Source organism: Phasianus colchicus, chromosome 12, assembly GCF_987193195.1.
Source record: "Phasianus colchicus chromosome 12, bPhaCol1.hap1.1, whole genome shotgun sequence".
Classification (NCBI taxonomy): domain Eukaryota; kingdom Metazoa; phylum Chordata; class Aves; order Galliformes; family Phasianidae; genus Phasianus; species Phasianus colchicus.
In genome coordinates, this window is record NC_143447.1 from 14,944,297 (window position 1) to 14,971,982 (window position 27,686).

General features: G+C 43.7%; 2 protein-coding genes across 7 annotated transcripts in view; one reads left to right on the plus strand and one right to left on the minus strand.

Annotated features, from left to right (window-relative positions):
- Positions 1-374: 374 nt before the first annotated feature.
- FAM174B (family with sequence similarity 174 member B) lies at positions 375-19,436 on the minus strand. Its single transcript, XM_031587761.2, has 3 exons — positions 19,099-19,436; positions 10,705-10,836; positions 375-4,060 (listed from the first exon to the last, which is right to left on the minus strand). Exons 1-3 carry the CDS (start codon positions 19,377-19,379, stop codon positions 4,057-4,059), a joined length of 417 nt encoding a protein of 138 aa, XP_031443621.1. The 5' UTR covers positions 19,380-19,436; the 3' UTR covers positions 375-4,056.
- Positions 19,437-19,606: 170 nt separating this feature from the next.
- The window catches only part of CHD2 (chromodomain helicase DNA binding protein 2), a 110,183-nt gene continuing 102,103 nt past the window's right edge, over positions 19,607-27,686 (plus strand). For 3 of the 6 annotated variants that reach the window (XM_090149051.1, XM_090149054.1, XM_090149053.1), the window contains exons 1-2: positions 19,607-19,690; positions 19,992-20,184. The gene's annotated coding sequence lies outside the window, so the exon portion shown is untranslated. The remainder of the gene's footprint in view (positions 19,691-19,991; positions 20,185-27,686) is intronic. The other 3 variants (XM_090149040.1, XM_090149044.1, XM_090149046.1) reach the window with 1 other exon arrangement.

The window sequence follows — 27,686 nt, forward strand, 5'->3', positions numbered from 1 at the left end:
AAGGCTGGAACCAGCAGTACTGATGTCTTTGCTATAGCAGAGATGTTTGCTTTTTGAATCCAGATGTCAATCTAGCGTATTGATAGGGAGTCTGTGTGACTAAATGTATTTCTCTTCTGTGCTGTCACAACCAGTTTCTCTCCTTGTCGCGCTCTGGTTCAGGCTCACTGTACGAAGGGATGTGCAGCTCTGTACCAAGGCAGCGTGCAAGGCAATCTGAAGATCAGTGCACTTCAGCAAATGACAAACCCTTTCCCACCCCCTCCCTAAACACAACAGCACAAGGAGAGGTTTCAAGAACATGTTTAATAATGGCAGTTTCTACTGAAACATGAGATGTCCATTCAAACTTGTCTTACCAATTTTTCTTATTAAAAAAAAAAACAAAACAACTTTTGGTCACAACAACAAATTTTCTTAAAACACTTAAAGTTCAAGCAATTGCACAAAACAAAATGCATGGTCCTGATAACTCCTCACACAAAGACTGCAGCAGCAGAAAGCCATGTAACAAAAGAAAAAAACCTTAATGAAAACCATGGTGTGCCACCCTGCAGAGATTATGCCACGTACAGTGCTTTAGAGGGAGCAGTAATGAACAAAACGTTCAAATGCATTAGCAATTAAGTGTTCATTAGACTTCTACAAGTCGTTTGGAGCTTAGGATAAGCATTGACCTGTGTACAAGTTAGTGTGCTGAACAAGTGTTTGCAGTCATCTCCACATCTTTCAGGGAAGGGAAAAATACTACCTGTGCATTTCTGCCTTAATCCTGCAGGCAAACATGGCACGCTGACTTCTGCAGTTGGAGTAACGAAGCTGTGATTCTGTGCAGGGTTTTCCTCCGCAGCACAGCATGCACAAAGAGGAAAGCCTCTAATTTGCTTGCTCTGTTTGACTCTGCTACTAGTCAGTGGATTTTGTAAGCAGTGAGCAAGCTGCAGGCAGACATCTGTAATAATGTTTCTTTTCATTTTCTGTAACAGAAAAATGCCTTTAAAATGCTCTTGAACAAAGCAAGCTCGACTATGCAACACAAAATAGCAGCAAATACTAAGAGACAATCACAATCAGATTAAATCTGCACTGTAAGATGCACAGAATGTTAAGGTAAAACATTCATGTAGTGGTTAATGGTTATTCCTTTCCAATGAAATAGATCTACCTGAAAAACAGTCCAAATTATTAAAACTATGTTTTAAACTAATTCCTACAATTAAAAAAATATTCTTATATATACTATTAGATGAGTCACATCAAGTGCTCTTAAAATCTTAACTAAATATAGCTATAGAATATTTAACTAGACAATTTAAATCACATACAGCAACTTTTATAGAGGTAAACATTGCCTCACATTTGCAACAGCAACTGAGCAACATCAAACAAAGAATTCAGGTTATTTTCATGACCGTGAGCAGTGGGTGAGGTCAGCCTTTTATTTTGACCAAGTAGCTGCTCCCCCCCCTCCCAGCACTCCTCAGCTTATGGCACGTCATTTGGGACCTCTCTGAGGAGCAAGCTGAGCACCTCTATTTTCAACATCTGAAATGCTTGGTCCCCATCCACCACTGAGATTTGTCCATGTTATAAAACAGTGGGGTTTTTAGCCACAAGCAAGTGGAGCAGATGGCCTCTGCCAGCTTAACTCTGCAAGTAACCTGAAGTTGGTGGAAATAATTCATTTCAAGAACTGACTTGCCCTTGGAAAGAAGTACCCTTTATGCTCCTCTCATCTTTCTCCTTTGTCACCTGGTCTTGCCCCTCTTTTGTGCAAGGAGGCTTTATTCCCTCTATCCCCACCAATTCCAGAATGCCTGATGCTCAGCTTAATGAATTTGGCAGAAGTGTGGACATGAACATGTTGCCATGGTGTTTGCTCAGAAAGCACAGCTACTGCCCTTCATCACCTCCTTCAGCAAATGCAAAAGGAGCTTTTAACCTAGCTTTCCTCTTAGCATCGCCACTTCTTTGACTTAAGAAGGATTCTACCTATCTAAATTTAGTTCCTGCTTTTCAAAGTACTTTAGTCCTGAAGAGACATGCTATTTCCTTCAGAATCATCCAGCCTGAATCTCAAATCTGCTTTACCAAAGTGGGGAAAGATTCTCTGGCTTTCATCTCAATCTGCAGCACTGCTCAACCCACCAGTACTTACACGTTATACCATCCTGGAGACAGCCTGCTTGGCCCCATCATCAGTTCCTCTACTCTCACTTAGTAGCTGATATGAAATATTGCTTAGTAACAGTACTGTGGAATGACTCAAATTCATTCCATGAATGAAAATAGCAAAGCATTTTTATATTGCCTTGATGACTAATGGTAACACGACAGTCTCCCATGGGATTTTTCCATGCCAGTTGAGTGGGATGTTTGCGAAGCCTTTGCTAAGTCAGAGTTGCAGAAAGCAAGCTATGGGAGCTACTCTTACGAAAGCACAAGGCTGCTGGGGAAAAGAAATTTCCCTTCTCCTCCTCTTACGGACTGCAGGACCTAAGGGAACCATGCAGAACCAGCATAGGTTATGGTATCATGACAAAGCAGCTTAGTGTTCTCAGCAATCATCAATTCCACAAAAAAAAAAAAAAAGGCAACTCACTGCAAGGATGGTTCTTTGCCAGATACTCTGCAGTCTCCTTGAAGGGCTGTAACTGTAGGAGTAAGTCAAGCAAACAATGGGACAATCCTAAAATAAACAGTGTGGTTCCCAAGAAAAGCAAGGTTCTCCAGGCAGCTTTAAAACCCAAAGTACGAAGGTTTCAAGGGTGAAGCAAATGAAGAGTAAAAGTGTCAAAGAGAAATCTGAGCTGCATCTGTGGTTACTCTAAAGGAAAACCACAACGTGAAGAAACAAAACCAGTTAGGCTTGCCTTTTCTAATGACTGCCTGGAAAGTATACATGCTTGTGGTTTCCTTAGCCTGATCCATCCAGATGCAGCTATCTCATTTTGTTAGTGTCCTCCCACAGCTCTGACCTCTGCAGCGTGAAGCATAGCAGGGAGTAATGGTTCAAAATGCATCCTTGAGTTTAATGGGATTTGCCAAGCAGGTGGTAAGGGAAAACTTCCAGTTTTTTACAGATTAAGATCACTTATATAAAGCTTCCGTGAAATATAAGTAGTGGTCTTTCTGCAGTCAAATCATTCCATGTGAGGACTTACTCTGCTTAGAAAAAAGGTAATACAGATGACTGGTACACAAGTTACAGTAAGCATAGGACACACAACAGTACAAAACACTTTAACTCCCCGTGGAAGGGCAGAAAATTACAAAAATATATCTTTTTTTTTAATCCAAGATTGTTGTAGTGTAGGGCATGTCTGATTCCTCCTATTTCCCTGTGATCTCATTTATTGTTGGTCTGATCAGAGCTCCTAGGGACAATGAAAATGTCATTATGAAAGCTTAGTGCAACTATAATGTTTAAAAAATCAGTAGCAAGTCAAGAAATTTTTCTGCATGAGTCAACCTCTCACCTTTTTCCCCTTAAAATCCTATACTAAACATAGTACGGCATTTTAACATGGCTTACATTTTTACCACCTAAAGTCACAAGTCACTTCTGTAAGGCCAGAAAGAAAATACCCTTCTTAATATTTAAATGTATGAACTGTTCTACAGTGAGCAAAGTTTAACAGTGACTAAAGTACTGAATAGGGAAAATAAGTCCTTGAGGCAGCTTGATTGAATCTTCCTGTTCTTCCTTCTTCTGCAAAACATATTTAGACCATAATGAGCTGCAAGTTAGTACACAGGGCTGTATCTTGTCATGCTTTAGTGACAAAGCAGTCCTCTTAAAGCAAGAGACAGCTGAGTTGGTGAGGAGGAACTCCATCACTCCAACATAGTGGTCTGGAAACCAGGGAACCTAATGGTGACATTTTGGTTGGAAGATTTGTAGCCTGCCATATAAACAGCACCTCGAGGAGATGAGGCTTGGTTTGGTTGTAATGCTGCAGAGATGAAAGCCTCCCCTTTCACAGTTATGGCTTCAGCAGGTCCCTCAACAGCAGAATGCCACCTGGCAGGGTACCAGTGCTCCACAGAACTGCTCTACCTGGAAAGAAGCAGGGGAAATTAGTGCTTTTGTAGATTTGCAATTAAATAGCTCACAGACAGAGATGAGAACTGATGTGCATGGGATGAGGAAAAAAGCCTCAAAGGCAGTGTTATTCACTGATTGCTGTCAGTTCCCTCCAGCAGCTGATTTCCACGTTGACAATGGACACTGATATGAGGTTACTGTTATGCCAGGAGAAAGCAGACCAAGCAAAGGAAAAGAGCAGCACACCAGACAACCCCTAGATTGTGTGGTCAGCACTGTGCAGGCCAGAGCAGGGAGCGTGCACACAGGAGGAGGTTCCTATATCACTGCACACGGAATAACATCTTGGACCTAACAGCTTTTTTCACATCAGTGCAGCCCCTCTCTGACCAGCATGTGTGGATTATTCACCTTGCAATGGATTCTCCTGCTGACTCCCTATTGCTTTAACTGTTTCAGGATTTAATGACTAAAGACAAAAAAGAGAAAAAAGTCTTAATAGAAACTTGTTATACTGTCGTGCATGAGGTGAGCACCTTCTCATAGGACTGCACTGCCTGCATATGATCAGCTGAACTGGCCAGCAGAATGTGGTGTGCGCTGTAACAAGTGTGAGGGAAGAGAAACTGTCCTTCAAAACCCAAGCAGAAAGTGCTTTCTAACTATGTATTTCCTCCCCTGCTGCAGATCCACAGGAAATCATAAACAGCAGCATCAAAGCTTTGGCAACTTGCTGTATTTATGGCAAGCAGCTGACTGAGTCGGTGATTTGCACCCCCTTCAGATGAGGGTAAATGATACACCTCCATTTATACTCAACCTGTCACTGCTGCTAGAGAAAAAAATTTAAGCTGCTACAAACCCCAGTGCAATTCACCTAGCATCATCCATAAAGGCCCGAGGCTTTCACTTGCCAAAAATCCATTACAGCTGCTCCCTTGAGAGCAAACACGCTGCTTTAACAAGCAGACAATGCCCCGCTCCGTTCAGGGCTGCACACGCAGTTAGGATCTGGAAAAGATGTATTCAAAGAGAAGACACCAATATTGCAATCGTATATTTTACAGAGAGACTCCCAGAAGACTGGAGCACATCAAAGCTGAGCCCCACAACGGTGATGAAGATGTATTCACACAGTTCAGTGCTATCAGCACCTGAAAAGGGGTGAATCCAGAAACAATGCGCTCTGCCAGCCCTTTGATACAGCGCATCTTTCCTCTAAAACGTCCCGCGAGCTCTCCAAAGCCCTTTAGTCCAATGATGAGCGCATAAATGTTACTGACCTCTTCTCTCTGCCTGCCACCACTCCTTGCACGTAAATCTTTCCGCTTTCAAGAGCGCTTTGCAAGAAGCATTCCTAAAATGCTTCTGTGCTTTGTTGGTACTGCTGCTGTTAGAGGGAGAGGTGGCAATCCACGTGGAAAACAAACTGAGACATTTCACTTAGCTGACAGGAGGGACAGAAGCTTCAATCTGCCCCGAGAAAAACTTGTGGCTTTCTTTTGGTTCTTATTTAGGAGTCAGACATCTGGGTTGGGAAAATTCCAACTCTGGTATTTAAATTCTGAGCTCTTCCTTGACTGCAGGCTCTCGCGTGGCGCATCTCAGCCTGGACCCCAAAGGCTCCGCAGGAACAGTTGTGAAATTCACCCAGCTGGGCCCAGCAAGCACAGCAGGAGCAGAATGCACTGCCTCAAGCAGCTGCACTTCAGCAGGGAGAGGAGATGCTGATCTCCCAGATTACTGAAGTGCTTTCAAAGTGTTCGTGTACAAGGTACCACAGAATTTATTCAGTGCTTGTTTTGCTTTTTCTATTGAAGCTGACAAGGAATCCCCCAATGAATGACGCTAGAGTTAATAAGCTTAATAACCCAACAATTTTAATTACCTTTTCAGAAACTGGTTCTTTTCGAAACTGCTCTAATCTCTTTTTCTCTTATTACTTAAAGCATTCTGCCTGCATTGTGATGAGGGATGAATGAAGTTTATTGGGGGTGTCTGCCTGTCACCTATTCCCTTCCTTTACACTTCTTGAGTATCATGCAGTGCTATCGTGTAGGAGATCAGAAAATCTGTGTAACTTTCTTTCAAGAAGGCGAAGGAAAGTGCTAATATAGCAAATAGGAGAGGAACATTTTAAAATCACACCTACTGATGGGATGAGAAAGCACAGCAAAGGATGGGATTTAGCTTTCCATTTAACTCATTTTCCAAGATGTAATCCCATCATAAAACATGAAAAAATACCTGACAGGTGGAAAATGATGACCAGTAATGTTGATATTGTCCAAAATCGATTGGACGTGGATAACTTTCAGCCTTCTGCAGCACAGACTGAATCAGGGATCAAGAAATAAGCATTCTCTATGTTCAGTTTGCTTTCTTTGTGTAGCTCTGTAATAATTTCAGAAAAATTCTTCAACTTTTTATCCCAGTGCCTCATTCAAAACCAGAGCAAATACACCAAAAGCTATCCTACATACTAAAGAAACATTCCCATGAAGCTTTTCAAAGAGGTGCTAATATCCAAGTGATTAGGCATCTTTGCACTGTGACAATCTCTGATTTACACTTTCAGCCTCTTGTCAGAGGCTGAAATTGTGCTCTCAGGATTAGAGAAGCCATTGACAGAACCATTTCCTCTGCTGCAATAAGATTGCAAAAGGGGCATCTAATCCAGCACCCTTGAGCTTCTGTGTCTGACAGAGACAGGTAGTGGGTGGCTTTTGCCTCTGTGGAAAGGACTGTATTTGGTTGAGATGTGAAGTGTCTCATTAGCTTGCTTTATGGAAAGAGACAGGTATTCCTTGGCTCCGTGGAAGCAGAGAGTGGGGGATCTATTGGGAGCCCCAAATTTTAGAGCCTCCTCAAAAAAAATGTAAACACCTTCATCCAGCAGCCCAATTTACACTGCCTGCTGTTCTTTGATGCCTCATGTAGGGCTGCAAACAAATACTTGCAAGGACAAAGCATGAAAGGAAAGAAAATTAGCTGCATGAGAACAATTGGAGAGGTATATGTGGCTTCTCCCCTGTTGCTGCCAGACATCAACTGCCTTTTAATTAGGGCTGTTTGCATTGCATGGGGGACGTGGCTCAGAATCTTAATTACTCCCCCAAACACAGACATGTCAATGTGTACCTCTCAACAATCTGGAGGGGACCCCAAACAAACCAGCCCAGAGTCCACCCCATCATCCTCAGCAAAGACTTAAGCTACAAACTCGAAATGAGACTCTCTGTGAGCTGTTTATCAGCTTGAGAAATACGTCAATACTGAAGTAATATACTTAGTGTTATGTACAGGAGGCACCTAACGTCGTGGTAATCCAAGGTCAGCACTTCAGGAGTCCCATAGCTGCCATGCAGGTAGCAGCCCTATGAATCTAAAAGCACATAATTGTCTTGGAGCCCATGAGTAACATCTGAGCTGAATGATGCTCGTACTCCATTGTGGCCCTACTGCATTGCATTCTGGAAACCTCATTCCATTTCCACGATGTTTTAAATATATTTATGGTGCTTTCCTTGTGGAAAGCATTGGGCAAAGGCCATAGCAAGTCACAACTTTCTGGAGAATGGACTCTTTTCCTTGTACTTTTACAGCCTTTAAATCCCCAATGAACAGCTCTGAAGAATAAGCTAATTTCATATGACTTTCTGGAGCCAGGAAGGCTTCAAAAATTCTAGGTTTCAGTGACAGAAAGTTGGTTTCTGCAGCAGATGTGGTAGCGCATATGTTACAATATTGAGTGATGTGCCCAGCCAATAGGCTTATCTTTTCCTACCAGCATGACATGAGGAAATAAAGAATTAAAAAAAAAAAAAATCAGAATGACACCTCTTGGTCAGCCATAGCTCTGCACCAGCAGATCCTCCCATAGCTCTGGGCTGAATGAGGTTCAGCCTCTCTGAAAGCAATCCCTGGGATGGTGCAGTCACAGAAGCGCTTTATGTGAAGCAGCACCTTGCCAAAATCCCCACGCCAGGAACTGGTAGCATAGACAGGGGCCAGAAGTCTGTTGTACTACAGGCCAAGCGAGTGCTGCTGCTAGGAGGTTGACTGAATAAATCCAAACGATGGATAGTGACTGCTGGCAAGGAGGCACCTTCATTTGAATATAAAAATAAACACATAAAAGAGAGCACAGTACATCCTAGCCTGTGGGTACTTGTCAGGAGGCACCTGTTGCTCCTCTATCCCCTTCACAACTGCTTCCAGGTTGCTGTGGTTCGTTACACTCTGCTGTAGTTTAGCTAATGAGTTGAGACAGCAACATCATGCCATTCCTTATGCAACAGCCCAGTGACAACTGTGAGGGTTCACCTGATGTGTTTGCACTTTTTTTGATATAAAGGAGAGGGGAAGCAGCTTTCCTGCTGCAATAATTAACAAAGATTCCTTCAAATCTGCAGGCACTTGCTGAACACCTATAACAATCCTATCACTCCAGTTATGTGGGTACCCACATATATTTATAACTCCTTTTAACCATGGGCAGGCATCAGAGATACCACTCTTTATGTGATCTTGCTGGAATCTGCCTCCAGCTGCAAACAAAACAAAACAAAAACCTTAGGTGGCAAAAGTTAACTATTATTCTTTGATGGGGTGGGGAATTCCAGCTTCTACCAGGTGTTCTGTTAATTCACCAACCATCGAGGGCACATCTGAGATGCTTACTTATCTTGACACAAGTGCTACAAAGGACTTCTTGACTAGTTTAGGGAGGGATTTTGGTGGACAAACTTGGTAATGCGTGGATGCAAAGATCCTTTACTGGTTAACAGGAGACAGGAACTACTCAAGATGTGGTCTCTGAGAGGCACAAAGGTATCAGGAAGCAAATGTATCTTCAAAGAAGCTTTCTGATGCTCAGTCCTGCGAAGGAGATCTCTGTAAGGTGATATTCCCCTCTAGACTGAGGTAGCACTGTTTGAGCTCGAACTGTATGCTTAAAAACAGCAAAGACTTCAGGAAATATGGAATTTAATAGCTGTTGTACTGTGGCAGAAAGGAGGAATTCCCACAGATGAAGAGAGGACAGGTTGGCTAAGAATCAAAACCCCCTATTGTCTCTGAACAGAGCATCACACAAGGTGAGATGAGCTATTTGTACTGCAAAGGAACCCATGAACACTAAATAGCTTTTGGGAAAGTATCAGTACAGCATGTGCTCCAGGGGAGCAATGTCAGATTACATGACTCTCACGAGTCAGAGACTTTCCAGCATGCTCTCCTCTTTGTTCATCTAACATTTTACTATTAGATATCTTATCCTGAAGCATTGCCATGATGCAGAATCTTCTGTTCTCTGTCTTTGGAAAATCCCTCTGATGCTGCTACCATAAGGTCACAGAGAAAGTTCTCAGTTATTTCTGCTTAGTGAAGAGGAAGCAGGGCACGAGACAGAGGACTGTTGAAGGAGGCTGTGGTGAGATAGATTTCTTCAAGGTTAACAAAGTCTGGGTCAAACAAGCTGCTTGAGGAACAATACAACCCAAAATTATTACTGTAAACACAGAACAGCTACAGGGAATGGCAATGGGATGTCAAGGACTAAAAGGAGCCTTCCAATTCAGGCACTAATTACTAATGTTTAGCAACATGACTCATGCCCTTCATTGTTTTGAAACTTCCAACTAGAGCCTGACTTTTACAGAGAAAGAATGCAGTTATTTTGATAATGACCAGCAGAACGTGTGGTGCTGTGTGTTTTAGATGCTGGCATACAAGTGCTTAGAACAAATATGTCGTTCCCCTTTCTAAAGTTAAGAGATGGGCAACTTGAGTGAAGTCTGATTATTTTCCAATTAGGAGTTGTCAAGATCTGCATTTTTATAATTAGAAAAGCTTATTTCAGCCAAAGAGAGACAGATTTTAGAGTAGGCCATATTTGGTTAAGAATGCAACTCAAGTGCTGCATATTGCTGGATGCAAATAAAAATAAGAGGTGCAGATACCCTCATGCCATAAATCAACGTGCAACATCATTACATGCTGAGTGTCCGCAGTAAATCTCAGGTCCAGAATAGGCACCAAAAGGTTTGGGTTGTCACATTGCTCCTATCTCAGAAGAGACAAACACGTTTAGGGAAAGTTTGTTGCTAAAGGATAACTGCTGCAACATTAGGGAGTGACCACAGTCCTTTCTCTGTCACAGAACAATACCACAGCATATCTAAATCCAGAGGTCAGTGCGGATTTGCCACTGTTTCCTTCCCTACTATACTGCAATAACAGTGCCTGGAAAAGCAGCCCTTGACACACAGTCCTCTATCTAGAATGTGTGTAGGCACTGTGAGTGTGCAGGAATGATTGCTGACAACTGCTGGAGAGGGGAAGTTCAGTCTGTTAAACCTTGTTAGCTATGTGGGGCATGTGTATCCTACTGAGCTGCTCTGCAAAGGAAAGAGGAGGGCAGAGAGAGCCTCAGGGTAGCAAAGTGGTTATTATAAGAGAAGGAGAGTACGGAGCAGATGTGTGCTGAGAAACTAGGCACAGGAGCTGTAAAGGAGAGTGATAAGGCTCAGACAAAGCGAAAGGGAGACAGTGATTGCCTCATCTCTGTCAAGGAGGCCCAGTGGAGAGGAAAGAACAACCTTTCCTAATAAGAGCTCAGTAGCAATTCTGACTGGATGGGCTTGCAGCCATACCTGTATTTCACATCAAACACTGTTGAGTCTTCATCCTCATCATCTTCTTCATTGAGAGGAGCCATTTCTACCCGCTCAGCTGGAGTGGTGATTATGTCATACTTCCTGGTCTTCTTAATCCTCTTTCCTGACCTGAAACAACAGAGGTGGGGAGGTTAAGGTTCATGTCTACACAGTATTCCTTAGAGGATAAAGCTGTTTCCTGTACACACAAGCCCACCAACAATCAATACCAGTCTGTTGGAGACCTCCCCAGACATAAAGGCCACGGAGCCAGTCTGCACCCTGCCCTCCTGCTGCCTTTCCAGGGCTCCCATTCGTGCCTGTCAGTGTATAGAACCATTTCTTGTCAACTGCAATCTGGATCAATGTCAGTTTTTTCAGCTGCTGACAATCCAGAGATCATTTGGCATCCAGGACTAGCACTGAGCAGCAGTCCACTGCGTCCTCCTGCTGCCATGCTCAGTAAGCGAGGCACAGGCTTAATCAGCAGAAGCAACCAGTGGTTTAGAGAATGTGTTTAAATGGGAAAGCTCAGGTTAACTCTACTGAGATGAGGGAATTCTGGGTAGGATTCTAAGGAGTGAAGGGTTGGCAATATTTGGGTACAAACAGCCTGCTTTCCTTTTCTTGCTATCAAGCCTGGCTCAAGGCTCCTCCTGCAAAACTCCTTAGCCTTGTCTGAGAAGTTCTGTGCTCAGTGCTGTGCAAGTGCTATGAAAAATAATCAGTTGTGATTTGTAGCTAACTGTACCCGTTACCTCTCCTCCCACAACAGCTTCATGTCCCTTTTGAAATGGAGATACTCAAGTGCTTGCACACTCCAGGATTTTGTAAGATCTATTTTCAAATACTTACTTTCAATTAACAAACAATTGGCACGCGGCTTTTCAGCTAATTCCCTGCTTCTAGTTTGAATTGGGTGGGTCCTTTTTACTTCACCTACTTCTCCAGAGTGTATTAGGAAGGTCACACTGCTTATGTGTGAATCCAGTTCCATGATCAGACAATGAAGAAAGTGTTGATGTGTACAGCTTGCCTTCAGGGAGGAAAGACAATGTTTCTGTAGAATTTTCCCTTTAACCTTTAATAAAACAGAACTGCCAAGCATGGGCTGATGCAGGCACAAGCAAGCAACCCCTAATTTCTGGTAATCACAGCTGCTGTTCAGAGCAGGTCAGGACTGTGCTTTCACTGTCAAGAAGCCTTGCCCTGGCATGTTGTGCAAGGTGTGCTGGATTCGACACTGCCATTTTTGCATCAAGAACAAATGTCTTGTAAAGAGTTACACAGCAGGGAGATCCAAGGTGTAGCCATTACCAAGAGACTGGGACTTGGAGCTTGCATCTGGTGTCTCTACCAGAGCTGACTACAGTGGTCTCTTCTGGCCTTAAAGTAAAGGAAGTTTAAATTAGAGAGCTTAAGAGCTCCAGCCTCAGTGCCTCTACCTTGTGTGGCTTTTGGCTGTTAGTCTGAGGCTGAAGAAAGAGGTCCCATCCCTTGGGATGGAGGTGTTTGCATTTCCTCCCTGTGTGGTTGCAACAGAAGAATGGAGACAGACTTCTTCTGTCACCTAATCCTTACAGCAATCTGTGCTGCTGTATTTCACAGAGCACAGGGTGGGCTGTGCTATTACTGCTGTTGGTGAAACAAGCCATTTTGTATCCAATACAGTAGGAATCTTAACCTAAACACTTGAAATTTTTTTTTGAAAGCACTTGTCTGTATTATTCTGCTTCTCAGCCAAGACCCAACAGCTAAGTGATTCAGGGAGGTCTCAACTTACAAGTAATGCATTGCTTTTACAGGAATCATTTACTCACGCTGTGAAGCATAAACAGACACAAGAGCTAACCTATGTCTACCTGTCAGAACCAACGAAGCGCAGTCTTAGCACTTCACCTTATGTCTACAGATTGCAACAGCTTTCCATAGGTTCCCAATTTAAGAGCCTACCTGCATATTTTGCCCACGTTAATGAGAAGCAGCCTTCCTCGTTCCCTTCTTATTCTGCAGAGTTCATCTTAGAACAGTAACACTGGAGCGTCTGAAGCAATTACTGCAGAATAGCTATCTTTAGAAATTGTAAGCTAGAACACTTTAGCCTCCAGCAATTAATTAGTCTATTTGGGCTCCATTTTAAAGGGGACCCGGAGCAGAACTCGCTGCACAGTTATCTCTTAATCCTCTGTAACCCTCACTTAACCGTAGCATTCATTTAGAAAAGGGAAGAAGTTGGTTCTGCTGGTTTTTGGCGCAGCCTCTACAATCATTTGCCCAAAAGGCAAACGATTTTCTCCATGAATTCGACACCATTTTAACTCACTAATTCATCATGAATTTTTGCAGCGGTCACTTTTCTCACACTGGCTCATTTGGACAACTCCCCTAGGTTTCATCAGCACCAGAATCATCACCCGGGCTACTTTGAAGGAAAGCATTAGGACTCTCCCTGTACGCATGGAAAACAAGTTTGTCTGTTGGGAAACTGCTGCACATGAAAACTGCTCAGCCTTGGTAGGATCCCTTTAATCATCTGTGTCGGCAGTGCGAAAGGAAAAGCACTCGATCCAGTGGGTGGGACCAGACAGTATCTTTTGTCTGCAGGCAGACAGCAGCGTCAGCAGAGCAGTGCAGGGAGGAACTACAGAATACGAATGTTTCATGAACTTTTGAGACCTCTCAGGTAGGATGAGGATATGTCAGGCCTCGTGGGTCTATTTTTTATGCGCTTTTTTCTTTTTGTGGTGTTTTTTTAATATTTAAAGCAAACAAAAAAGCACTGAAAGCTGTGGCCAGAGTATGTCCCTGGCATAGTGACAAGGTGAAACCCTCAGAGTGATTTCATTTGGGTAGGAGTGGTAGTGCATGTTGCAATGCTGAAAGCTGTCTTCCATCTCAAAGGCACGTTGCTTCTGCTGTCCGACTCCAGCCACCTCCTGTTAATAGCAGTGAGGGTGCAGAGGCAGCAGGGCAGGATGGTGCTTGGGATCATCAGAGCCTGAGATGGAAGGAGGTACTGCGGAGTGTCTGCACTGTGCAAGTCCCAGCAGCTGATGCTAACAGCTCCTGATGGCTTTACCCCCAACTCTGGGGCCGCCATACAACCAGCATGGGGTAGGAAAAAGAAGCTAGCTGTAGCCAGAAATATTAGCTGTTCACTTGAGACCCAGTATTGCTCCCATCCAAACCAGCTAGCCTTAATAGAAGGCAGATTTAGTGAGTGCAAAGACAGAATGAAGAAGAACTGATTGGACCTGACGCGGAGGGCTGCTTCCAAGCTCCTGAGCTATTCAGCCTCCGTTGCTTTTGCTTATTTGCATTCCCCTTGGGCTGGAATGCCTCAGGCACTGCATACCACGTTGGTGTCTGGCCCGTAAGAAATCAGATGTATTCCCTTCACCGCACAGCAAGGGGAGGGAGGACACGCAAAGACGGGCTGGAGCAGAATGCTGACTTTGTGTCTCTGTATTTTGACCCGGGGCTATTTAGATCAAGCACCAGTCACATGCAGAACTTCATCCTTCGTTCTGAGGCATCATGTGGTGGAGTAAATGCCCAAGCCAACTCACTGATTCATTACATTATTTACGCCTCTCATCTATTTTAGTCAACAACCCTGATATTCAAAGATAATGCTTTTCTTGACCCATAGAGAGAGGTCTCTGCATTTCTAATCTACCATTTACACTTCCTGCCAACAGCTGCAGAGGTAGAAGGCCATGCCCTGAGGAAAAAAAGGAAGCTATCCTTTCACAGTAGATGTTTATTGAAGCCTGATTAAGCCAGCTACAAACCTCCCCCTACAAATGTAGCAATGCTGTATTGGGAGCAGAATTGGGACCAGTTTATTTCCAGTACGTGAATTTCTTTAGCAGTTAAAAAATATGGAAGTACTGAGCTGGGGAAACTCCAGGCTTATTAGTGGCTGATGAATTAGATCAGTGGTATTTCATTACTGTTGATCAGTCTGGGTATCTCTGCTCTCTGGGTGGTGCTGTACATACTGAAGTTAAGTCCTCGTGTGCTCTCAGGGTATGTGTTCTCTGTTGCAAACCAAAGATGTTTTTTATAGCAAAGTCCTTGAGATGGAATATACGTGGCCACAAAAGCAAAGTGCCAACTTGCTTAACGGCGTGGCTAATAAGAGGGATCTGACAGCTATGGGGAATAACTTCAGGAACATCTAAATGAGACATTGCTGTGGTTCCATGAAACCCACAAGCAATTAAAATACATCAGTCGTGGTGTTAGAGTGTACTTTCAAACATTTCAGTACAGTCTGACTGGATGTGCTCAGGAACTATCCCTCTTTTATGGGAAAAATCTATAGAAAAGTTTATGATCTACCCAAATGTTTTATGCCACTGAATCCCAAAACAAGAAACAATCTATTCTCTGTTGTGACTGCTCACAGAGCTGCAAAGAGCACAAGACAGCATTACATGGAACCCATCTTCCTTCCTTCCGCCAGTTTGCTGTCATGCTCAGATGAAGTCTTCCAGGTACATGGCCTCTGAGACCCAGGACAAGTGTCCCATTCGTCATTCTTCTCTCTGTGGCTCTCACTAAACTGCACAAAGCTTAAATGAAGCTTTCCATCTGGGATCACAAGTCTGTGCTTAGCATATCCTTTTTTCCTCCATTTAAAGTCCTTTTAACAGTGAGGATTTCTTTCCTGTTCCTGGCAGAGGTCTTTTCTTTGCTGGAGTACTGTGACTGGTTATAATATAATTAGTTTTAAATCAGTGCAACTCTCTGGGGTTAAGGCTTGGACGGCTCAGAGCCACTGCCAGCTTTTAGAACAATGGGTCTTGTATCCTGTGATCATATGCCTGAACATTTCTCCTCAACCTAAGTAATTCATACTGGTTTTGCAATTATTGGAAAACCAAGCTTAAGATGGTATTTGAGGAAGGAATTGTAATGAAACATGTAATGTAGCAAAGCAACAAGTAATAAAATCTGCAGTAGCTTTCCTCTAAAAATACAGGTAAGCAGCAGCTGTTTCTAGCCTGGGCTTTGTTCATTCAAGGGCACGTCAAGACACATAGCAAACACTATTACAGATGGTGCTCTGCACCTACAGCTTTGGGTTGCTTTCAGCTGGCACATTTGAGCACATGTAACTTCTCCTGTTTTCCCAGAAGGCATATGGCTGTATGTGCTGGTAAACCATATCTGAAACATTACGTTTCCTGAGAGCTGATCCCAAGGATTGTATTACAATGAAATGAACTGAGCTGCACCAGAACAGAAAAAATATTAGAATATGAAGGTAGAAAAGCAAAATCCAAAACACAGATCAAGTAGTCCAATTGAACTCTAGAGATCATTCACTAGCTGTTTCAATAAACTGTGCTTTTAGGGAATACAACTTACTCAATTATTTGATTGGGAACAACATGAAATTTGGTCTGGTAGGGGAAGGATCTTGGTTTAAGAGCCTGCAGTGCCCAGGGATATGAAGGAAGAAAGTTCAGAACTGGACTTGCAAAAAAAGTAGTAATAATAATATTCAATTACTGCAGCCAATTAGGCCTTGCCTCACACAGACACGCAGCAATGTGTTAGCTGGCCTTTCTGGTCCCCAGCAGCCACAGACAGACAGAAAATTCAGATCACTCTGGGTAATTCAAATTCTGAATCACTCGACCATCAAATGGACTCAGAGCATAACACTCCTAAAAGGAATGAACAGGAATCTCTGAAATGTTGTCTTAACAATAGAGCTGGAAAGCTAGAAATCCATCTGTCCGCGCTCTCATTAAACAACTACAAGAGAGTAAATAATATATAGAGAAATACATTAAAATGAAATTATAAAAAACAAAAAAACAAAAAAAAAACAATGCTGGTGACAAAAATATCTGGCTACTTGATAGTTTATTTCATCTCTATAATTCATATCTGAAAGGATAATTTACTTGCAGCAATCCAGAGCAATTTCACAGTGAAGGTTTAATCAAAGATTGGATTCCAGCAAAATCTCTTTAATAGGAATCCATGACACTTCAAAAAAAAAAAAAAAAAAAAAAGAATGTTTTTGACTAAGCATGAACAAAGCTCTTATTCTGGCAGAGGAAAGCTTTACATTTATTGAGGGTAAATCTCTTATCTCTTTTGCAACAGCATCTCTTCCAATCTGTTTTGTCAGCTACAAGTGTGACATGGTACAAACATACCTGTTGGTATTTCTGTCTCACTTCCCAGCTGGGATAATTATTTATAAACAAGTGCTCTGCCTGATAAACGTTTTTTGAAGCTAAAACCTTAATTTCTCATTTTTCTTGCAGGGTCGATTAAAAACATAGGAGAGATCTCAGAGGGATTTTTCTTTCTTAACACATCTTTAATGCAACATTAACTCTGACAAGTTGCATAACAATGACTTTGGCATAGGATAATTCATCTACCATTCCAATGTAACTTTAATGTGGACCTATTTCTGCTGATGATGGTATAGGGAAAGGTCATTATAGGCTATCATTTTGCATACTTTGGCTAGAAATATTCAGACTTATGCCAGATCTGTTTGATACAAGGTCTTGCTTTACACCCAGAGAAACTGAGGCAGAGGGTACAAGCCCTCCAAGGGCAGAAAGCAAGAGGGCTACGAACTTATGCTTTTCATTCAGCACTTACTTAGTGACTTGCTACTTCTCATGTTTGTCCATTAGGACTGTATGAAGCTGAAAAGTGGTTGATGTTGATTAAAATAATTATTTTTGAAATTTTACTTGCTTCTCCTGACCCACTTTGCTTTAATGAGCAGATCTTTCCTTGTGTTGTCTTTGCCAGCTACTGCAATGGAATTTAGTTAAATGTCAATTTCTTTAGAAAAACGGCAGTTCTGATCCTCTCAGTCTCTAAGTCCACATTTAATAATACTGCAGTTGTGAACGCTGCTGTTCCTAACACAGAATTAGTGTTCAGAATTCAGAAACAGGAGAAGGGGAGAATTCAGCTGCACCGTGTAAATACAAAGGAGCTGCTTGGAAACAGAACGAGGAAGAATCTGCAAACTCTGCTTGTTCAGTCACTTCTATCACCTCCGACGCAGCGCACGCCTCCTCCCAGCTCCTCTTCCTGGACAGCGAGCTGCTCCACTTTCCAGGCACTCTCCTGCAGCCTGTACCTACAAGTCAGATCACTGCTAACTACTGAAAGTTTGTAATCTTCTATGGCAAAGTTAGGAGTGAACAGGCAATAACTTCGTCATCTGCAAAACAGGAACAGCTTTTAGCACTGCATGGGGACTCTCACCACTACTCTGAGATAAATAATAACACTAACAGTGCCAAAAGGAGATTAATAATATTCATTTCTGTTTCTGCTTCAGCAACAAGCCAACCGGAGGACTGGCTTTTTAAAGCAATTGAGTTTCCATTGTTCTTGTTCCTCCAAGCAGGAGATGTTAGATAAGATTCAAGGACTGTTGGCCTAACTCAAGCACGTGCCAGCACCAACCTGCTTCAGCAGCGTGACTGAGCGGGCCTCCTCTGGCTGCACACACTGTGTGGACCAGAGATGAGCACCAAGCAGATGAGAACCACCGCCAAGTTTCCTGCTTCCACCGGCCCTTCTTGCAGTTCTGCAAGCCATCAGGAGCTTTTTGCCCTTTTGCAATGGGTGTGGGAATTTGCATCCATCAGTACTCAACAGAGCACCAAGGGGTGTTGTTCCAACCGATGTACTGCCGTCCACTTTGGGCTGGACCTTCTCAAACCAAGCCTACCTGCTTAAGCTTAACTTAAAAAAGAAGCGTTTAGACCTGGTGTGACTTCTCCACCAGGGACATCTGCATGGCCCCACCTGCAGGCAAAGCACTGAGGCTGGAAGGCACCTTTCCGGGTCACCCTGTCCCATATAGGCTCACCGTGTCCACTCAGGCTGAGTGTCTTCATGGCCAGAGCCTCGCAGGGCTGCCTCCTCCACAACAACACAGCAACCTGTTTTCTTACATTGGGATGGAAGGTGTTGACTGTGTCTTTTCCAGTCTGCGGGCAGCGCTATGAGCCTGGATCCACCTCCTTCACACCAGGTAACCTGTAACGATGCCCCACTGTCTCACCCACCACGGTGACGTGAAACAGAGCGATGACCTCTCCACAGCACGCTAAAAGTGCCTCGAAACCCCCCCCCTTTTCTTTTTTTTCCCTTCCAAATCAAAGTAGAGCGCATCACATTTCAACCTAATTCCGAGGACCGCGGGGCCACCCAGAAGCGGTTCACCCTTCTTCCCTTTTACCCGAGCTCAGGCCCGACGAAAAAGCCGACGAACAGCCGAGCGCCCATCGCAGCGCCCCGTCCCGCACCGCGCCGCGCCGGCAGCCCGAGGCCCTGCCCGGGGAAGCGGCAGCCGAGGGCCGGGCGGCACCTGCCGCTCCCTACCTGAAGACGCGGAGCAGCAGGCAGGCGATGAGCGCGGCCGTGAGGGCGCAGGCCCCGATGACGGCGGCCTTCAGCGCGGACAGGTCTCGGAGCAGCGCGGGCACGGGGCTCAGCTGGGCCCGGCTGTGGTTGCCGGCCGCTCCGTGCGGTTCGACGGCCGGCCGGCTGCCGTTCACCGCCGGGCTGAGCGCTACCGCCGGCGGCTCCCGGCTACCGCGGGCTCCCGGCAGCGCGAGCAGCGAGCAGGCCGCGAGGAGCAGCAGCGGGCACGGCGAGCGCATCCTGCCCGGCTACGGCCGCCACCGCGCCGAGCCCCGGAAGGCAGCGGCGGCCCTGCCCGGCCCGCCTCCCGAGCGGCGCCGCCTCCCGAGCGGGAGAGGCCCGGCCCCGCTCAGCGCTCACCGCTCGCCGTGCCGCCCCCCCGCGCTCCGGCGGCGCTGCCCGCGGCTGAGGTGCGCGCTGCGTGCCGGTGGGCTGCGCTCCCAGCCGGGGTTGTGCCCGCTGGGGGGGACCTGAGCGGCTTGGGCACAAGTGCTGTGGGCTGAGCTTGAGGGAGACGGGATGTTCTCCACACTCTGAAAGTGAAGTGAAGGTGAAGTGGGGATTGGGCCTTTTTTCTCAGGTAACAGCGATAGGATGAGAGGGAACGGCCTCAAGTTGTGCCAGCTTGGACGTTAGGAAAAATTCTTCTCCAAAGGTAGCGATGCATTACAACAGGCTGCCCAGGGAGGGGATGGGGTCACTGGCCCCGGAGGCGTTCAAGAACGGTGTAGATGTGGCACTGAGGGATGTGGCAGCATTGGTGATAGGTGGATGGTTGGACCAAAGGATCTTAGTGGTCTTTTCCAACCTTACTGATTCAGTGACTCATACAGGCCTTTCTCTCTTACCAGTGGGAAGCAAGGAAGAAGGATGCTTAGAAGAAAAGCTGATGCCCTGTTTCCCACCAGCAATGGAGGAAAGGGTGAGGCAGGACTGGGAAGGATAAAGCTATCGCTGCCAGCTGGGAGCCAAGCAGACAGGCTGAGTTTCGTGAGCAGCACTGCACCGACGGACAGATGTCATGCCCAGGCTGGCCTGCTTTATGTAAGTCAGCCTTTCCTGTGTTTAAAGGGTGCCAGAGGCACTTGCCAGCTGGTGAGGATCTATGCAGTTAAAGGGTGTGTTAATCCACAGTGACTGCTCTATAAATACAGACTTGGATCTTATTACTTGTCTGGTGAGCTCACGGTGCTCGTGTTTCCTTAGCAATTGCTGCCCTTTTTGGCTTAAGCAAACAGATACGGTATTAAATGTTCACCATCCCTTGGTGCCCACTGAGGTGTTTCAAGAGTCCGTGCCTGGCTTCTCCCTGAGACTCAAACCTGTGATGATGGCTCTGCACAATCCCTTTTCTGCATGGGACTGCTGTCTAGGAAGGTTGTGAGTGGAACTCGTCCCTGTGACTGATTTTACTCTTTCAAATGTGTAGTAATTCACAGCACTTAGGAAGCCTTCTCAAAAATGAGAGTAAAATTAAAAAACATTTTGCTTGAAAAGTTGCCTGCTTTCTGTACATGCCACTGGACTCTTGGGGAAGGGGTTCAATTATCTTGTTTCACTCTCGTGTTCCTCTAGAGACATCTATCTAAGAAACAGATTGGACTAATTTTATTTTTGTATGCCTATTAAGTCAATGGGGTAACACCAGGGATGAATGTGGCCCAATGGGTTCCTTAAGAACTCATCTGTTCCTTACTCCAATAACATTTCCTTGCCAATAACAACTGTTTTTAATTACAACACGCAACATCTGTCCAAATATAAAATGAAGTGATCACAGAGTTCAAGCTGCGATGCATTTGCATGGGCATTCTCATGGAATAAACCTCGTTGTGTTGCTGATTCAGCATTTTGTATCTGTTAAACTGAAAGAATTACTAAAATTGCTGTACTTCTTTTGCCTTCAGCAACAAAATACACTGATCGCCTCGACCTTGAGTCTAATTTAATTTATGTGGCAATACTTGACATCTATCAAATGATGGTAGTCCTTTTCTTAAGATTCATGGAAAGCACAGTTGTGGCTGTGAAATTAATCCAGGTGTGCTGAGTATTTGAGTAGTGTCATTAAGCCGGACAGTGAGAATAAATAAGGAAGCCTATGCTAGGGTACTGCTAGGACATAACTTAGTTTTGCTTGCCATGTGTTCTATCGGATTAGCACAAGTTTCACTGCTGCAAAATAATTGCTTGTGTCTGGGGAAAAGGGCACGTTGCCACTGAAATGAAGTGAGAGAAAGGAGGAGAGAAGAAGGAGCTGATTTCCTGCCTATTAAACTCCGCCTATGCTTCAAGCTTATCATGGTAGGGTATAATCTATGTGTGTGTGTGTGTCAATCAACTTTGAAAAAGATTACACTGCTGGCAGTGTGCAGTTGGGAAGATAGCAGTAAATAATGTATGGTTCATAGGCTTTCCTGGCCAATTGGGATACTGTATCAAACACCACCCACTCTATAATAAAGGCATCCTGTGCTTTTTGCAGGAAGTTCTTTGGTATGAGGAAATTTTGACATGTACAATGTGCAGAAGGGCATCTAAACTGTCTGAATTGGTCATTGTTCCAGCTTTATTTCATTGTTTGTTTTTGTGTAGTTTCCCAGTTTCTGACATGGGGCCCCAATTTATTTCTGTTCACCAAGAGAAAAGAATCCAGCTGGGGAGAAGGTCAGATTGGTGATGCAGACTCTTTCCCAAACATTGGTGTGAGCACTGTTCACTTGATTTATTAATTGTAAACACTGACCCTGATGTTGGCCCTGCCTGTTATGAGATGTTTGCCAGCTGCTGCTTTGCCTCTGTCAGACTTCACTGTGTCATACACTGCCATTCCTCTTGCAGCTCAGTGCTTTGCCATACAATGAAGTAAAAGATGTAGGGGCTTCCAAAGTGAACTGATTCTGGCTTGTCACGAGGCTTCGGGTCCAAAAATGCATCAGTCATTTGCTATTGCTTTTATAAGTGTAATTAGAGCTTTGCAGTGACATGTACTGGTCATGAATCTAGACAAAGGCACTCTTTACCCTCAAAAACTAATATCTGTAACTGGTGCCTTCAGTGCTCAATGGTTATGCAAAAATGAGGGGTAAAAAGCAGATGCTGTCCCCTGTGGACAGCATCTTTTGTGTTTCTTGTGCAAAGACAGATGAACCACAAAGATTCCTTCTATGCTTGCTCAGAACTGAGTGCTGCCATCTTTGCAGTGGGGTGATGCAGGACAGTGGGAAGCACAAAATCCTTTTTGAGTGTAAAAAAATTAGCATTTCTGGATCTATGATTTTCCTGTGATCATCTTTAACCTTCTTGTAACATTCCTGTTGTAGTGCAGGACTGTGAGCTTTGTAACCCATGTCAGTTTGTTTCACATCCATTTTTTAATAGAACCGGACTTATTCCCAAAACATTCTGCAAGTTTGCAACAGAATTTGCTGTATTGTATGAGTGCATCAGTCTAATTTTCTCTGAAATGCTTAGCTTGAAACATCTGTTACTTGACTAGCATAAAGCAGGCAGTGGTGGATGCTAAATCTAGCACTTTTGTTGGACTTTTATTGCTACTTTTGCTTTTTTTTTTTCATGTTCCTGCAGCAGATATTTCAGTCTACTAAGATTTATGCTGAAAGCCAGCATGGAGAATTAATATTTATTGACACTACAGAGTTCCTCTATTTGACAAGGTACAATTGTACCAGTATGTGTGGTGTCAAAGATATTCCAAACAGTTTAGAAATGATAAAGCTCAGGATTTTTCTGGCTTGTTTTGATCCCCCTAAGATGCAGACTTGTGCTGTTGGATTTTTTTTGGTGCTCAGATGAGAAGGCAGCACAGCAGAAGTAAAAAAAGGCATTATCTACGTACAGAGTGCAATTACTTCCATTTGTACCTTTGCTCCGTCCCCTGCCTTCTAAGGTTCTTCTTTATGGCCATTTCTATCCTCAGTAATCTGGTTCTGAACATAATTGGGTTTAACTAGCCACTCAGTGACGGTGATTAATGATTTGGGTACTTTTTATTGCACTCCTTGCATCCAGGTAATTTCTGCTCAGCAATGTCTAGACATATGTGGGAATAGAGGTGTGACTGTGTTTAGAAATAGGACCTGCTGAGTGGGAGTCCCATGGTAAGTTACCTCTGTGTACCTCCTGCATGAATTTTGCCTGTTTTGCCTGTCTTTTTCACTGGAAGAGGTCAAGGAGTGTCAGAGAGATGCAGCTGTGACCAAAGGCAGAACATTTCATGAAGCTGGTTTGAGATTATACTTCAGCAGTGTTTGAGCCACATCTGAAGTTCTCTGAATGAGACCTATTGACTTAGATGAGCCCTGGATTTATTCCCCGGAATCTTCATTCTGCAAAGCAATAGAACATTATATTCCACCACGTTGTGTGTGATGCTGAGGTTCTGTTCAATTACGATTTAATTTCATTTTGTTCTTTAATTAGGACAGATTGGGATTTGTTCCCATCTGTTCGGTGGAAATCCCAAGTGGCTGATTCTTAGGAAAGTAATATCTCAGCTCTGATCCATTTTTTTATGAACTGCACAAGGTATTTAGTGTAGTCACTTCCTCTTCAGATGTTAAAAGGCTGAACCAATGGAAAATGGCTTGACTTTCTTGAGAACAAAGCATGAAGCCCCAAGAGGAAGTATATCTTCTGAGGGCTTCCCAGCATCTTGGCTAATTTTAGACACCATAAACTGATCCAGCTGTCATTGCTGTTGTAACTTCTCAGGTGATTTATTTCTCTTTGGAGCCAGAAGAGGGAAAGTTTACCCCAAAACTGAAAATACTAAACCAGTGGCAAGAATCAGTGTTTTGGAAAGGATTCACAAAACTGTAATGCAGAGAGAAAAGGACTCTCGTCTTAGCAGAGGTAATGTAAAAGGACCTTCGAGTTTTTTAACCTTGCAATAAATAGCAGCCATAAAAAAGACTCAACTTTTATAACAGTATATTTGTTCTTCAGATTATCCTTGGAACAAATAGGGTGTTAGAGCAGAGGGAGCTTGGAATCTTCCTTATAGCCCCATCCCTAAAGATGCCAGTAAAGTGGGAAGCAAGACATCCAAATTCTTTTCCAAATGGCAATATCCAAAGGAAATATTTGCAGATTGTTACTATGTAAATAATCTGTAAATGTTCCTCCTGAAATTTAAATTAATTTTGCAATCCTAGCTCCATATTCTGAAGATACAGAGGACTTCTTCAGTAAATATATTTGAAGTAAAGCGTCATTAATATGTCAGCTTTGCAAAACATAATTTGTTTCACATGGCTTCAGGGGTTTTTTGTTTGTTTGTTTCAGCCTTTTTTTTTCCCCTCATGGATGTTTTACTGATATTTTTTCATGTCATTTGCCTACACTGGAAATCATTCCTGGTTCCTAGTCTGGAATGTGACATTTCGCAACTCTGTTCTTCAATGACATCATGTGGCTTGTTCTGAACAGAGCAGTAATAAATACAAGAAGGGGAGTTTGCCAGCCCTTCTGCAATAAGCATTCTACTGGAACAGTCATTTGTCTGAGATTTGAACTAATTCATGGGGTTTAGATTTTGTGTAGTATGTCACATTTTCCATGTAATTAGGACAGAGGGTCCCACCTGGATAACAAGGAACCTCTATCTTTCTTTCATCTCCCCCTTAGCAGTGGTTAATGCAAAGGTATGCACTCCCAGGAGCTTTGGTAGAAGAACAAGATTTTGAGGAAAAGAAATTCAGTCAGTAGAAAATGCAGGAAGTGTTTGGTTTCGTTTCTGATGAGAGCTTGCTTTTCTATCCTGTTAAAACATGAACCTCGAGGAGACTTTACATCAGGGGTGGGAGTTGTTTTAGCTTTTCCCCTTACTGAGCTGTTCTTTCAGTTTACACCTGCTCGGTGTCATTATAGACTTGAGCTCTCATGCAATAATGCTTTTGGCAGAAGAGCCTGGTTCTGACTAGATAGAACTAGGAAGTGTTTCTCTCTGCTACTGCTTCTGGGAATGGCAGATTTCTGTATTTATGGATGCCTATTACAGGAACATCCCCATTTGTGGGGAACGTTCTTTATGCATTGCTTAGAAATGCACTTGAAACTCAGGTTGCCCATTGCTTTGGGCTTCCTGATGACTTCCACACAGCACACAGATGTATTATAGGGCACTCAGAATAAGGGAGAAATTGGAAGAAATGGTTCAGAAAATAAATAAGCAAAGGAGATGAATTTGGCTACATCATTGGATTTAGGCAAGTTGGGAATTGTGGGAACAAATACACCTTTGTGTAAGAAATGAAACATACTCACATTGAGGCAAACTACCTTCCCAAGGAGTTTCTGCAGAAATAATGCATCTTCTGAACAAAGACCAGGTGGGAAATGAAGTGTGATGTATAAAGAAGCAGTGCTGTACGAGCACACTCCTTCCCATGCCTCAAAACTAAAAACTCAGCCGCTAGCAGAGATATAAATGCAAGGAGTGACCAGGTCAGGTATCATCAGAGGAGTCTTAGAGCTTGTATGTCAGAAAAGAGGGCACATGCCACCAGAGTTTATGTAACTTTGAAGGTTGAATCCTTTTTCTGGTGACTGTCGACAGAACCTCAACCAGCAGTGCAGTAAAACCCCAGTGCCTCATCTATCAAGAGTGATCTGAGGGCTGCTGCCAGGTCCTATTGCTAATTAAAGACCAGTGATCTAGAGCAAGCAGTATCTTCACATATGCTCGGACAAGTCTGACTCCTTTGAATCCTTCTAGTTAGCACATTATATTAGACTGTTATTTCTATAACCTTGTAAAGCGTTTATGGCTTTTTACAGACACTTAAAAGCCAGTCTTACTGCTGTAAAAGGCTTGCAATTTAAGTCTAGGATAAGCAACAGATTTCTTTTAAATAAAGGCTGGTGCAATCATTAAACTGGTGTGCAGAGATTATCTCTTAAACAGGTTTCTACAATAACCATAATATACACAATGTCAGAGTGTAGCAGTTAAATCTGGGGGAAAAAGAAAAAAAACAGGAAAGGAAGAACACCAGCAAACCACAAATCTTTGTTTAGTTTGAATAACAGTAATCAAAGAACACAAAAGCCGATGATGACTTTGCCTCCCACTGGTTGGCTGGCTATTCATGCAGTGAATCCCGGATGGCTTGCTGAAGTGCAACCTGAAGGAAACTGACACATAAATTAAGTCGTTTTTTTTTAGATAATTTGCAGACTGCATTCTTAGAGTGTTCTGCTTTATCTCAGCTGCATTAAATAAACTCATCGGGGTGGTAGCTAATAATCTTGTAGCCTCAGATAACTTTGGAGATTTATTGATGGTGTTACAGTGACTGCCAAGTAGCAGGACTCCATAGAGAGCTACAAGTGACCAGGATGTGAAACAAACAGGACAAAAAACCCCTATTTCTTCTGTCTCTTGATGTGGCTGAACGACTGTCACCATCACACGTGGCACTTGTTTTGTCATTGCAGGAGATAAGTCAGATGAGGTCAAAATGGTATTTCTATGAGTGGATATATGTATGCTGTAATAGAATTTCTCATGCTTCAGCACCTACTTCCATGTGTCTTAGAAGTCCTGCACAGGTATAAGAAGCAGAGGATCCATCTAAGCCCATGTATGGTTTTGCAGTAATGCATCTTGATCATTATCACTATGAAGGCAACCCAGGGACATCTGCACACTGTTTCTCATGTAGACATCCTCTGGTGTGTGTAGCTGATCGTCAGCAAGCCTGCTGATCATGGAGTTGCTGTGTGACTTGCCTATCCCACAGCATGCATCTCAATGTGACTGATGTCTTTGGACGTGTTGTGCACTTTTCCTATTCATCCTCTTACCCTGTTTGGGAAACAGAATGACCCCATTGATCCTAAGTGCTCCTGTGTGTGTTTCCATGCCCTGTACAGGTGCTGTGGTAGAGCTAGTTATTGATCCAGAGAAACCTTGCCAAAACATCTGCTCATAGGAAAGGCAAGGAATCCTAACAGCCGATGAAGCGTGTATAGGATGAGACAAACTGCCTTCTGGCTCTGCTCAACATTCTCCTTTGAACAACGGCAGACTTCAGCTCTGGTTCAGCGGAGCAATGCTTATGACTGTTGTCTCAGCACTGGCCTTTCCCTGTCATGCTGGTGTCCCCCTGGAGCAACAGCAATCTCACGCTGCCTACAGTAACTCTGGGAGGAGATCACTTGGCTGGGGTCTGGAAGCAGTTCCATTAAACCCTGTGACATCTAGCTACAGATTCAGCAATCAGTGGATGGCACATTCTAGATGTGCAAGTAGCATCTGCTCTCTGGGGAAGGTAGGAAAACACCTGTTAAAATCTGCAGCTGGACTGCAAAAACCCCTGTGTAAACCAGACCTAATGTTGCTTCATGGCAAGGTGCATACCTGGAGGGGGCATCCCAAAAGGTGCACTGATAGAGGGAAATGTCAGCTCCTGCTTTGCTCAAAAAAGGCCTCAGTGCTGTGGCTTGTTGGTGCCGTTTTTGTTTGGTATTGCTATAGTTTACAGGAAGGGATTACTCTGTTTTTACTTTAGAAGTTCAAA